The sequence below is a fragment of the Poromitra crassiceps genome (genome assembly GCF_964638095.1).
Source record: "Poromitra crassiceps genome assembly, chromosome: 9".
NCBI lineage: Eukaryota > Metazoa > Chordata > Actinopteri > Beryciformes > Melamphaidae > Poromitra > Poromitra crassiceps.
The window spans coordinates 17,143,708-17,157,177 of record NC_139630.1 but is presented as its reverse complement, the minus strand read 5'-3'; the positions used below and the strand labels follow the sequence as shown (position 1 = coordinate 17,157,177).

Sequence of the window (13,470 nt, the reverse complement as noted above, 5' to 3'; positions counted from 1 at the left end):
ATCGAATTTCACAAAAAGCTATTTATCTCAGCTTAAATTTTCAGACGCTGAAACCATGCTGTATTCAAGTGCTAATGCCTACATAACTACTAACTCTACAAACTAACTCTTTTAGACAGAGAAAGCACACATTCTATTAGTTCTTTTGAGATATTTTGTGTTCACAAAATCTTAGCAGAAAAGAATCCTCTGGTCTTGAAAGATGAGCCAGAATCCTCAAAAAAACCCTCTGGCAGAAGCTACCTACAGTAAAAAAAAAACGGCTGGCAGTGAATGTGTTAATATATAAAAATGTCCGATTATTATTTGAAGTAAAGCGTCACTTGATTTTGAATAGGTTACTCATGATGAAGCCTCTCTCTTTAACTCATTGAGTGCCAGCCACTTTTGGAGAACGGACGCTCCCAGTGCCAGAGTTTTCAGAGCGTTTTCAGTGATTTCTCGAGGCCCACAGAATATTGTGTGATATTACTATGTAAACACCGAACACGCAAAAAGAACAAGGAGACTCTATTGTATCATCAGCAAAAAAAAGTTTATTGATACCATTTTCCGTTCTTTAGTTATGAGCCGGAGAAGATAGGTTGTTTTCAGCGTTTTCAGGCATTTCAAATTATAAGCTGAGATATTCAGCCTTTTGTGAAATGCAGCATTTCAAGCACATTCACTGACTCTAGATACGGTAATATTTTCTGATGTAGTGATGTGGTGTAGTTGTGTCCTGCCCTGCGTGCCCCACCCCCCCTCCCCCCCCTCAGCTGAAAACTCCTCCCCACACTAGTAACACACAGCCTCGCACCAAGCGTCTCTAGGAAGCCTGGGAAGCGCCGCCTCCCAGGCAGCGCAACATGGAGAAGCCACACGCGGACTGCAGTGAAAGGTTTGGCTTTTCAGTGTCGCGCTGCTGCTTTTCTAGCGGCTAATCATGTGGAGAAACTATGCTGACAGACAGACAGATAGTAGGGTCATCTGTGGCACTTCCGTGACCGTGGAGAGCGAAGGTCCGTTTCTCAATGGATTTGTCATCTAGGAGAGTTAATAAACAAATTTAGCCGGGGTGTATTTTTAAAAAAGGCGGGGAAAATATTTGAGAGACCAAAATCCAAAATGGCTGCTGTGGAAATGAACTTTTTAATGCTTTGACCTACAATGATGCACAATACATGGTTTCAGAGCTTATTCTGGTCAAGGAATACATATTGGGTGTTTATATAATGATTTGACCTATTTTTGACCTTCAAATCCAAGATGGCTGCCAATTTTGAGGCAGTTTTTTCAAAATCGTCATAGAGCCTTCATATTAGGCTTGAATGACAGGTCTTCTCATGATGAGTTGAATAATATACAGTATAAGTACACAGAAGTAATCTCTGAGGTCAATAAAGTCAATGTTTGTGTGTAAACAACAGTTGCTGATTTGCGGTTTCCCATTAAATAGGGTAGGCTACTGAGAATATGGTGTCCAGTTCATCCCATCACATTTTCATAATGAACCAAAAACAATTTTGCACTATAGCCTAACATAAAATAATATTCTGTATGCAAAGCTAGCAAGGTTAGTTGCTTGAGCTGAATTTAAAGGTCAACTCAAAACAAACAATGAAATTAACTTTGAAATTAAAACTGAATCCTAGGCTACTAAATTTCATCAGCACACAGTAAAGGAAACTTGTCTTTGAACTCAGCTGACTGTCTAGTCCTAATCCCTGTTGTGCAATGTCCCTTTTCAGTCAAGTTTTAGTTTTTGTTAAGAGTATGGACTTTTAATCTTGACCTTGTTGGTAGGCAACGGCCCTTTTTCAGTCAAGCATTTTCAGATTAGCTCAGTCAGTCTGTGAAGCAGTCAGTGTCAGCACTTGCGCGAGCTCGCTTTTTCTCTAACTAATGTTAACATTACACACTTTAAGACACTTTGTTTGAGGATATCAACGTTATTCACTAGTCTAAAGATAGTTCTACCATCAAGAACATATAAAACAAAAGCAAAAACAATTTTTATTTGCAGAAGTCATCATTGATATTTGGTGTTAGCTAACGTTAGGTAACGTTATTATTTTTAGCTAAAGTTAATGTTATCTGTCTCCACACTTCTGTCAACTGACATATGCATTTGCTTTTGAAAATAAACAGCCTGGCTTGCTTAAGCATAACTGAAGATTAAATAGAAATATAACATGACGAATGCATGTACCGATTGGTTGGCCCATCTTCCCAGGAGGTGGTGGTGTAAACATCATCAAATTTATCAAGTCCTGACCAGTCTTGGGCTTTTAATTGTAAGCTGTCCCATTTGCCTTGATTTATTGTATCGGTGGGCTTGCAAGGCTTGTCACATTTTAGGACACATTCATAGGACATTGTGTGCTTTGTCTTTCATTGGGAGGGAAAGCAACTCGCTATTATATTACTGTTATATTATATTGCTGTTATACGCTGTTTATTTTCAAAAGCAAATGCATATGTCAGTTGACAGAAGTGTGGAGACAGATAACATTAACTTAAGCTAAAAATAATAACGTTACCTAACGTTAGCTAACACCAAATATCAATGATGACTTCTGCAAATAAAAATTGTTTTTGCTTTTGTTTTATATGTTCTTGATGGTAGAACTATCTTTAGACTAGTGAATAACGTTGATATCCTCAAACAAAGTTTTCTTTTTTTTTATATTCCCCCCCCCCCCCCGATTTTTTATCCCATTTTTATCCCCCATTAGTGCTAACGTAATTTCTTTATCCTGGTTGCTACTCCACCCTCTGCCGATCTGGGGAGAGCCGAAACTGGCTCCATGCTTCCTCCGAGACATGGGCAGTTAGCCAGCCGCTTCTTTTCACCTGACAGGGGAAGCTTCACCGGTAGGACATAGCACGTGGGAGGTTCACACTATTCCAACCAGTTCCCCTCCCTCTGAACAGGCGCCCTTAACGACCAGAGGAGGAACCACATTAGCAACCAGGATATTGCATGTTTTTGGTGAAGGGGGTTCCTATATGAAGGAAACCCCCGGGAGGCACGGGGAGAACATGCAAACTCCACACAGAAAGGCCCTTTTGACGACCCCACCCAGGCGGTGGGCACTCGAGGACATGCGGACGGGCACGCATTCCTTCAGCGTTCACATCGTCCCAGGTGGGAATCGAACCCACGACCTTCGAGCTGTGAGGCGATAGTGCTTACCACTACACCACCGTACCTCCTTTTATATCCTCAAACAAAGTGTCTTAAAGTGTGTAATGTTAACATTAGTTAGAGAAAAAGCGAGCTCGCGCAAGTGCTGACACTGACTGCTTCACAGACTGACTGAGCTAATCTGAAAATGCTTGACTGAAAAAGGGCCATTGCCTACCAACAAGGTCAAGATTAAAAGTCCATACTCTTAACAAAAACTAAAACTTCACTGAAAAGGGACATTGCACAACAGGGATTAGGACTAGACAGTCAGCTGAGTTCAAGACAAGTTTCCTTTACTGTGTGCTGATGAAATTTAGTAGCCTAAGATTCAGTTTTAATTTCAAAGTTAATTTCATTGTTTGTTTTGAGTTGACCTTTAAATTCAGCTCAAGCAACTAACCTTGCTAGCTTTGCATACAGAATATTATTTTATGTTAGGCTATAGTGCAAAATTGTTTTTGGTTCATTATGAAAATGTGATGGGATGAACTGGACACCATATTCTCAGTAGCCTACCCTATTTAATGGGAAACCGCAAATCAGCAACTGTTGTTTACACACAAACATTGACTTTAATGACCTCAGAGATTACTTCTGTGTACTTATACTGTATATTATTCAACTCATCATGAGAAGACCTGTCATTCAAGCCTAATATGAAGGCTCTATGACGATTTTGAAAAAACTGGCTTTTAGAGCTCAAAATTGGCAGCCATCTTGGATTTGAAGGTCAAAAATAGGTCAAATCATTATATAAACACCAAATATGTATTCCTTGACCAGAATAAGCTCTGAAACCATGTATTGTGCATCATTGTAGGTCAAAGCATTAAAAAGTTCATTTCCACAGCAGCCATTTTGGATTTTGGTCTCTCAAATATTTTCCCCGCCTTTTTTAAAAATACACCCCGGCTAAATTTGTTTATTAACCCTCCTAGATGACAAATCCATTGAGAAACGGACCTTCGCTCTCCACGGTCACGGAAGTGCCACAGATGACCCTACTAAGAGGCAGAAGGACTCAGTTGTGTGCGCGGATTGACTGTGTTCGCACGCACCGTCAGTTGCAGCCAGAACAATCTACATGGCTCTGGATTGCAGCATGAGCGGGTTCTCTTTCATCAAGGCTAATTCAGGCTGTGTATTCCTGACATTTCTGTAATCTGGAGAGCACTGTCGCCACCTAAGGGTTCTGTAAAATAGGTTATAGACCTCCAATAGCTACTATAGTTGTACAGGAGCTGCGGAAGGCTTTGATCGACGTCCCACCGTCAAAAAACGCATTGGACGTCGAAGGACGTCCGTGGCACTCTACGTCACTATTTAATTGGACGTCGAAGGACGTCCATGGCATTCAATGAGTTAATGATTTCCTTACTGGTCAGATATAACAGCTTTCTCATGCCAGGTTATTTATTTATTTATTTATTTGTTTGTTTGTTTGTTTGTTTGTTTGTTTGTTTGTTTGTTTGTTTATTTATTTATTTACTTATTTATGTATTTATTTATGTATTTATTTTTTCAACATTTGAATTTCCAGTACCTGAATCAAGTTCAAGTTAATTAATTGTCCCCTAAGGGCGATTTGTATTGTAGCAAGCATAAAACCACATAGTATCTCATACACAAGATGTAAAAAAAATAAAAAATAAAACATAGATAGCAGTTTACAGTTCAAGTAGGCTAAGTGTACACCCTAACCCCTCAGCGCCTTAGCATTTCAAGCTAGTTGATGCTACAATACTGCTATTGTATTTATACTGCAAATACTGACTTAATACATAGTAGAATGATCTACTGTAATAGGATTTTCAGCCTCACACTGAAAGACAGGGTTACAACGGCTCCTTGAAAATCCTTGAATCCATGAATTTGAGAGAAAACAATCAAGGCGTTGGAAGACAAACATGGACACGGGTGGTGGAAAGTGCTTGAATTTATATATTTTCTGCAAGAATAGAAATTGAAGTTCTTTGATATATGTATTTTTTTTTACTTAACTTAGTTAGTAAATAGGCTACGTTCTGCAACCTCCGCTGTCTGCATGTGTGTCTCGCGCCGTCTGTGCATCGGCGCCCCCCGCCTTTGAGAAAGTGCGGCGGTCACGTGCGTGCATGAGTGACTGAAGTCGAACGGTGCAGGTTAAACAGCAGCAAGTAAGGAGGAACAGTAATTCACCTTGATCCAAGGCATGTATCATTCTATGTTGGCTTAGATCCTTGAATCTGAGGGAATTGGGCCTGGAAAGTGCTTGAAAAGTGCTTGAATTTGATGTGTAAGAAGGTGTGTGGGAACCCTGGAGAGAAGAAGTTGGCAGGACTGTTAGTGAACCCAGTAACCTCAGTCAATGGCCTCTTCTCTGCCAAGAATCCCTGTCACACAACAATAGCTGTGCAGTGTCTTCTGCACACACGCACACACACACACACACACACGCACACACACACACACACACAGAATCACTTACGCACACACACACACACACACACGCACAGAATCACTCACGCACACGCACACACACACACACACGCGCACATGCGCACACACACACACACACACACACACACACACACAGTCACTCACACACTCATGCATTCATACATACAGGCATATACCAGAGTGGCGGGCTCATTGCTTATTGATGCACTCTCATTTCCACAGCCGGCTGTGAGTCATAACACCACAGTACACACACACACACACACACGCACTCACACGCACAGACACACACACACACTCACACACAAACATACAAGTTCGCACACAGACACATGCACACGCGCACACACACACAAACACACAATTTCGCACACACACACAAACACACAAGTTCGCACACAGACACATGCACACGCGCACACACACACCAACACACAAGTTCGCACACAGACACATGCACACACGCACAAACACACACGTTCGCACACAGACATATGCACACGCGCACACACACACAAACACACAATTTCGCACACAGACACATGCACACGCGCACACACACACAAACACACAAGTTTGCACACGCGCACACACACACCAACACACAAGTTCGCACACAGACACATGCACACATGCACAAACACACACGTTCGCACACAGACACATGCACACGTGCACGCGCACACATCCTGCTGCTCTTGGTAAACAGTTGGGGCAAAGCAATGATGAATTTGTGGAATTGTGAGCATTCATCCATTTGCTATTTTGTATTCTTTATATAAATATGCTTGCATACATAATCTTTATTATGAAATAAATTCATATTATATTGCACTTCATAGTAAATAACATCAAAATGGGTGGGCTCTATGGGGGGGTGGGGGGGAGTCTTTTTTCTTCCTGTGCGTTTCACACAGGAAACGAGGCAAAATCCTGCACTGCTTCACCCATGTGTTTGATGTGTTTGATGTGTTTGATTGCTTGAGTTGAAAAATAGGTGGTGACATGCAAACATGAAAGTGTGACAGACCCGTTAGTGTTTTTTCATTGACATCTTTCTATACTCCAACGAGTATGATCTCAATCTGGGCACCCAGAGTCCATCAGTCTGACGACTAATAAGACTCCTGGACAGACGGGGTTCCAGAGCGGTGTAGAGGGGGTGTCCACGACAACACTTCTGCTTCCGTGCGCCGCGGTCACTGTTTACAGTCTGATTGATGCAAGAATGGAGTAGGAGTTGATCGATTGTAGGGCTGTCAAAGAATATTCTATATCCGAATATAGACTGAGACACATGTCTGTCTGTCCCAGAGACTGAGACACATTTCTGTCTGTCCCAGAGACTGAGCCACATGTCTGTCTGTCCCAGAGACTGAGACACATTTCTACAATGAGTTGAAAAATCCATCTCGCTCCGTTTATGTCCTTCCTGACTTTGCATGCTGTGTGTGTGTGTGTGTGTCTCTAGGAGGAACCTGCCGGGCGACAGACAGAAGGCTCTGGACATCATGCTGCCCCTGGTGGAGGGTGAGGAGCAGGTCGCCTCTGACATCTACTGCCTGGTGGGACGCATCTACAAGGACATGTTCCTGGAGTCGCACTTCACCGACACACAGAGCAGAGACAGTGGCACACAGTGGTGAGGGGGTGGGGGGGGGGCACTTCACCAACACACACAGCAGAGACAGTGACACACACTGGTGAGGGGGGGGCACTTCACTGACACACAGAGCAGAGACAGTGACACACACTGGTGAGGGGGGGCACTTCACCAACACACAGAGCAGAGACAGTGACACACACTGGTGAGGGGGGGGGGGGGGCACTTCACCAACACACAGAGCAGAGACAGTGACACACACTGGTGAGGGGGGGCACTTCACTGACACACAGAGCAGAGACAGTGACACACACTGGGGTGTGTGGGGGATTGGTGCACATGTAGTTACAGCAAACATTTTGGGGAGATTTGCGTATTTGCCATACTCCACCATACAGTCACCAAATACACATTCCACCACAGCACCAAAATGCTTGTATGTACATGCTATGACTTGTGCATTCACCACGTTATGAAATAATAATGTGTAATCACGAGATTTTCAAATTTTCAAAATAAAGTGCATAGCCATAACTTCCGGTTTTGTCAGGAAAGTAGTTCAGGCTATATATTTGCTTGGGAAATTACAATAATTTACAATAATACAAATGATAATAATGTTGCATTATTATTTCATAACGTAGTGAATGCACAAGTCACAACATGTACAGTACATAAGAGTACATCAGAGCGTTTTGGTGCTGTTGGAATATCACTGGCCATGTTATTAGATGCCTCTCTCTGTTCAGGCACCTGCCTCCTCCACATAGTGAGTCACATACAGTATAAAGCACGCAGCCAGCTGAGCCAGAGTCTAGCTACAGTAGCAGTTCAGTTTGTGTTTCGCTAAATGTTACAATTGGCAAAGATGTACGATTTAGGTCACTGAATGTTGTCAGAGACAACTGCTCTCATGGGATTTCCCCCCCGTTACCGGCATGATAGTGGTCATGTGATCACAAACCGCCACCTGGACCTGGTCTGGTGAATCCTGCTTTCTGTTGTGAGATATGACGGCAGGTTGACAGCATGTCACGGTGTGCTCTGCTTCTTGGCTCACTTGAGGTCTCTTAGTGCTGTTGGAAACATTGTTTGAACGTCATAGAAAATACAAATGTTGTTGTGGACCAGGTCAGGTGTAGCCCTTTTCAAATGGAAACTTCCAGCAGGTTTATGACAGTTGAGGAACATGACAGTGACTTTAATGCAGTCCAGATCTTCAACCCAGTCCAGATCTTAATCGTGCATTCCTTTATAACTGGGAACTGGTAATCTTACGGTTCAAAGTTCATGAGCTGGGACGGTGACGTCACCAGAGCTGGTATTTCCCATTCCAAACTCGTAGGAGCCTCAGCAGCCCCAACCTAAAAAATCCAAGATGGCTGCTAAGCACAACAACAGTAGTTATAATCGGAGTAAATGCTACTTAGCACTTCTGTCTTGTTTGTGTCTCATTAAATCAGCTGTACACACAGCACTGCCTAACTTATATCTGTGTGGACATGAGGCTGCAGTATTTCTATGCGCAAATTGCTGCGTAAGGCCTTGTTATCAACTATTATTGCTAACAATGGCTAGCCTGGCTAGCGACTGGATCTGACCGGATCAACAGTGAACTTTCCAGCTCAAGTTTTCTGCAAATGGAACGCTAACAAAAGGGATGTGACATAATTTAGCCTCCACATCCCAGTTATTTTGTGATAAAGGAACGCACGATGAATCCAGATCTTAAAGCCAGTCCAGATCTTAAAGCCAGTCCAGATCTTAAAGCCAGTCCAGATCTTAAAGCCAGTCCAGATCTTAAAGCCAGTCCAGATCTTAAAGACAGTGCAGACCTTAAAGACAGTGCAGATCTTGAAGACAGTGCAGACCTTTAAGGTGAGGCGGGACGGGATGTGTTACTGAGAAACCTGCAGGACCTGTGTGAGAAGGTATGCAGGTAGAAAGCCAGAGGTGAGAAGTTAGTACCTTCTCTTATAGTGAGTTCTTCAGACTAGATGCTCCGAGCCCTCTGCGATAGTTTTTGGAGCTCGCCAACCCCGCGCAGCACTCGATCGCTATGTCTGAACTGTTCACAGACGCGACCAGGAAGCTCGCCAATGAGTCACAGACGTCCGACAGGTATCCAGCAGACTGAATATGTGGTCATGACAGGAGAGCCATCAACCTGCAGACACGACTGGGCTGATGTCTGCTGTCGTCTGCAGCTCCCTGTGTGTCTAAAGAAATATATTTCAGAAGCTACACTTTGAATGATGTTTCCACTGGAGAGTTTCCTCTGCCCTGTTTATAACTACAGCTTATAGTTTGGCTGTGCTGCTTGACATAAGGATTCATCAGGAGGACAACTGAATGACTCAGTTTTACTCACTCACGTTATGTTATGCCCTCTGAGAGCTTTCCGTCTTTATCCAAAGACCCATAAAGTATTTATGTTGTGGAAGCATGTGTTTAGAAATAAAGCCGGCCGCCAGTGAGCACACCTGAGACTGCGTCTGTGTTCTTCGCTGCAAATGAGCGGAGACAGTTCTCGTGTGTGTTTGTGGGACAAAACGTGGTTTGGGAAAAACAGACAGACTCGTCTGAGATTCCTCCTGGGGAAATATGTTTTATTGTGATCCCCTGTTGCCACTCAGACATATAGTGTGAAGACCACAGTGACACAAAGACTCCTGGTTACCAGACAGCACCATGTGTTCTGAACAGAACAGTGATCTGTTGACTTTGAGCCTGATGTAGTGTGTCTGTGACTTTAATGAGGCTCGGCTGTCACCTGGGTGCAGAGAAGCTTCTGGAGGTTGATGATGGAGCTGACTCAGAACAGCACGGTAATAATACAAAGTAGAGCCCGACCGATACTGGATTTTGGAGGCCGATGCCGATACCGATATTAGAGAGTAAAAAGATTCCGATATCGATATATCGGCCGATATTCTTATATTATATAATACACCATTATATTACACAATTCTTTTGCAATGATCCCTCAAATATCAAACACTTGACAAAGCTATGAGTTGACATGACTTGAGATATGTAATGTAGGCAGGATATTTTACAGCTTATCAATAAACTTGATTGTCCAAAATGACATCAATGCAATGAAACGGTAAACTGAACTGGGAATTTAATAATTATAAATAACTAGAAATACAAAAAACAGAAATAGAACAAATATAAAATATAACTTGAGTTAAGAAAAAAGATCAAATACACACAACATGCTGTCTATAACTTAAAAAATACCAAATAAAAAAATATCGGCCAACATATCGGCCAACATATCGGCCTATACCGATATATCGGTTATCGGCCGATATCGATGGACCGATATATCGGTCGGGCTCTAATACAAAGCTGCTGATTACCTTCTTGTGGAAATTGTTTTTAATATATATTTGTCGATCCGTTTCATCCTGTAGAGCAGTGCTTCTCAAATGTTTTCACGTCAAGTACCCCTGAACTAACACAAACGGGGACCGACGGGGCAGTGGTTTAGTTTAGTTTATTAGGATCCCCATTAGCCATTACACAAGGCAACAGCTACTCTTCCTGGGGTCCAATGGTTAGAGAAGCGAGCTTATGACTGGAAGGTCGTCGGTTCAATCCCTGGGACCGGCAGGATAAATCTGGGTGGGGAAAGTGAAAAGGCACCGCTTGCCCCTCCCTCATTACCACCACTGAGGTGCCCTTGAGCAAGGCCCTTAACCCCAACCGCTCCAGTGGAGCTGATCAGTGGCCAACAGATCAGACTGTGGTTGTTCTGGTCAGCTTCCAGGTGTGAATGTGTGTTTGAATGTGAACAGGGCGCTGCTGAAAAAGAGAGCATTGCTCTCAGTGAGACTCCCCCTGTATAAATAAAGGTAAAAAAAAAAAAGACAGGACAAAGACAAAGACAGGATTGATAAAAGACAGGATTGATAAAAAAAAATAGTTTAGTTGTTTTATTACAGAAAGTGTATGAAACCCATGACCAAAAATGTGGTCATACATTCTGACATTGTGTTACTTATGGATAGAATTATATTGAAAATAAATTATTCCCTTCCGGAACCCCCCTCCTCGAGGAACCCTGGGGGTCCCCGGACCTCACTTTGAGAACCATTGCTGTTGAGCTCCCATCTAGCTGTCATTTTTAGTTCCATGTCACAACTTGGCACACAAACACTTATATATATATTAGCACTGCTCTTCCCTCAGCAGAACTGATTGCTCATTAAACAAATACTATGTCTTGTTTTGTTTGTGCGCTCACAGTTGCAGTTAGCACTTCTGTGTGTCTTAATATGCTGGTAATTGTTTAGAATCTATAAATGTCTTAAGAAGCCAGGCGAAGGCATCCGTTATCACCGAGCTATCGCTGGGATGTGGAATGAGGATATAGCATATAATATAATAGTATTTTTTATTTATTTATTTCTCTCCTCTCAGGTTTAGAAAGGGCTTTGAGTCAGAACCGACACTACACTCTGGTATCAACTATGCCGTTCTCCTCTTGGCAGCGGGACACCAGTTTGACGCCTCGTTCGAGCTGCGCAAAGTGGGTGAGTGGATAAACTCTGTGTGTTTGTATCGTCCCTGGTGTCAGCGATTTGAGTCGAATATGCCGGGGACTTGGCTGCTCTCCCACTCCATTAAACCTGCTGACTAAGCGCTGAGTCACCGACCTGTGTTCTCCCCACACACTGCACTAGTCCTTCAAGATCAATCATCTCCATCTCCATGCAGGTGTCTCATATGGCCTGCTTTTTCATCCATACAGAGACTATGGGTGAGAGCTGGAGAGGTTCATATAGCAGATACATCAGGGTGAGAGCTGGAGAGGTTCATATAGCAGAGACATCAGGGTGAGAGCTGGAGAGGTTCATATAGCAGAGACATCAGGGTGAGAGCTGAAGAGGTTTATATAGCAGAGACATCAGGGTGAGAGCTGGAGAGGTTTATATAGCAGAGACATCAGGGTGAGAGCTGAAGAGGTTAATATAGCAGAGACATCAGGGTGAGAGCTGGAGAGGTTCATATAGCAGAGACATCAGGGTGAGAGCTGAAGAGGTTCATATAGCAGAGACATCAGGGTGAGAGCTGAAGAGGTTAATATAGCAGAGACATCAGGGTGAGAGCTGGAGAGGTTTATATAGCAGAGACATCAGGGTGAGAGCTGGAGAGGTTTATATAGCAGAGACATCAGGGTGAGAGCTGAAGAGGTTAATATAGCAGAGACATCAGGGTGAGAGCTGAAGAGGTTAATATAGCAGAGACATCAGGGTGAGAGCTGGAGAGGTTCATATAGCAGAGACATCAGGGTGAGAGCTGGAGAGGTTCATATAGCAGATACATCAGGGTGAGAGCTGGAGAGGTTCATATAGCAGAGACATCAGGGTGAGAGCTGGAGAGGTTCATATAGCAGAGACATCAGGGTGAGAGCTGGAGAGGTTCATATAGCAGATACATCAGGGTGAGAGCTGGAGAGGTTCATATAGCAGAGACATCAGGGTGAGAGCTGGAGAGGTTCATATAGCAGAGACATCAGGGTGAGAGCTGGAGAGGTTCATACTGTATAGCAGAGACATCAGGGTGAGAGCTGGAGAGGTTCATATAGCAGAGACATCAGGGTGAGAGCTGAAGAGGTTCATATAGCAGAGACATCAGGGTGAGAGCTGGAGAGGTTCATACTGTATAGCAGAGACATCAGGGTGAGAGCTGGAGAGGTAGCAGAGACATCAGGGTGAGAGCTGGAGAGGTTCATATAGCAGAGACATCAGGGTGAGAGCTGGAGAGGTTAATATAACAGAGACATCAGGGTGAGAGCTGGAGAGGTAGCAGAGACATCAGGGTGAGAGCTGGAGAGGTTAATATAGTGAAATCAAAGGACACACAGCGACGTCTGTTCTGCAAAGGAACATGCTGTCAGACTTTCCTTCCTGATCTCCTGCTTCTGCTGTGAAAGCCGAGGCACACAGGAGCTCAGGAATGTGAGGAACCAGGCATGCAGGCCTTGGCAACCAACCCCACCCATCCATTCTTCTCCAGACCCTGCTTACCTCATCGGTGCAACCCCCTCACCCCACCCTCCTCTTACAGCCCCCCTGGCCCACCCTCCTCTCACAGCTCCACCCTCCTCTTAAAGCCCCACCCTCCTCTCACAGCCCCACCCTCCTCTCACAGCCCCACCCTCCTCTCACAGCCCCCCCCTCCTCTCACAGGGCGTCACTTGTGCTGCAGGCTGTTGGAGAACGTGTAGCGGCAGGTCGTTACC

The 13,470-nt window shown here is 43.9% G+C and overlaps 1 protein-coding gene across 2 annotated transcripts in view; it reads left to right on the top strand.

Moving 5' to 3' along the window:
* The window catches only part of map3k5 (mitogen-activated protein kinase kinase kinase 5), a 180,314-nt gene that overhangs the window by 107,395 nt on the left and 59,449 nt on the right, over positions 1-13,470 (top strand). For both annotated transcript variants that reach the window (XM_083643352.1, XM_083643351.1), the window contains exons 8-9: positions 7,083-7,253; positions 11,646-11,758. In XM_083643352.1, the coding sequence (XP_083499478.1) occupies positions 7,083-7,253; positions 11,646-11,758 (284 nt within the window). The remainder of the gene's footprint in view (positions 1-7,082; positions 7,254-11,645; positions 11,759-13,470) is intronic.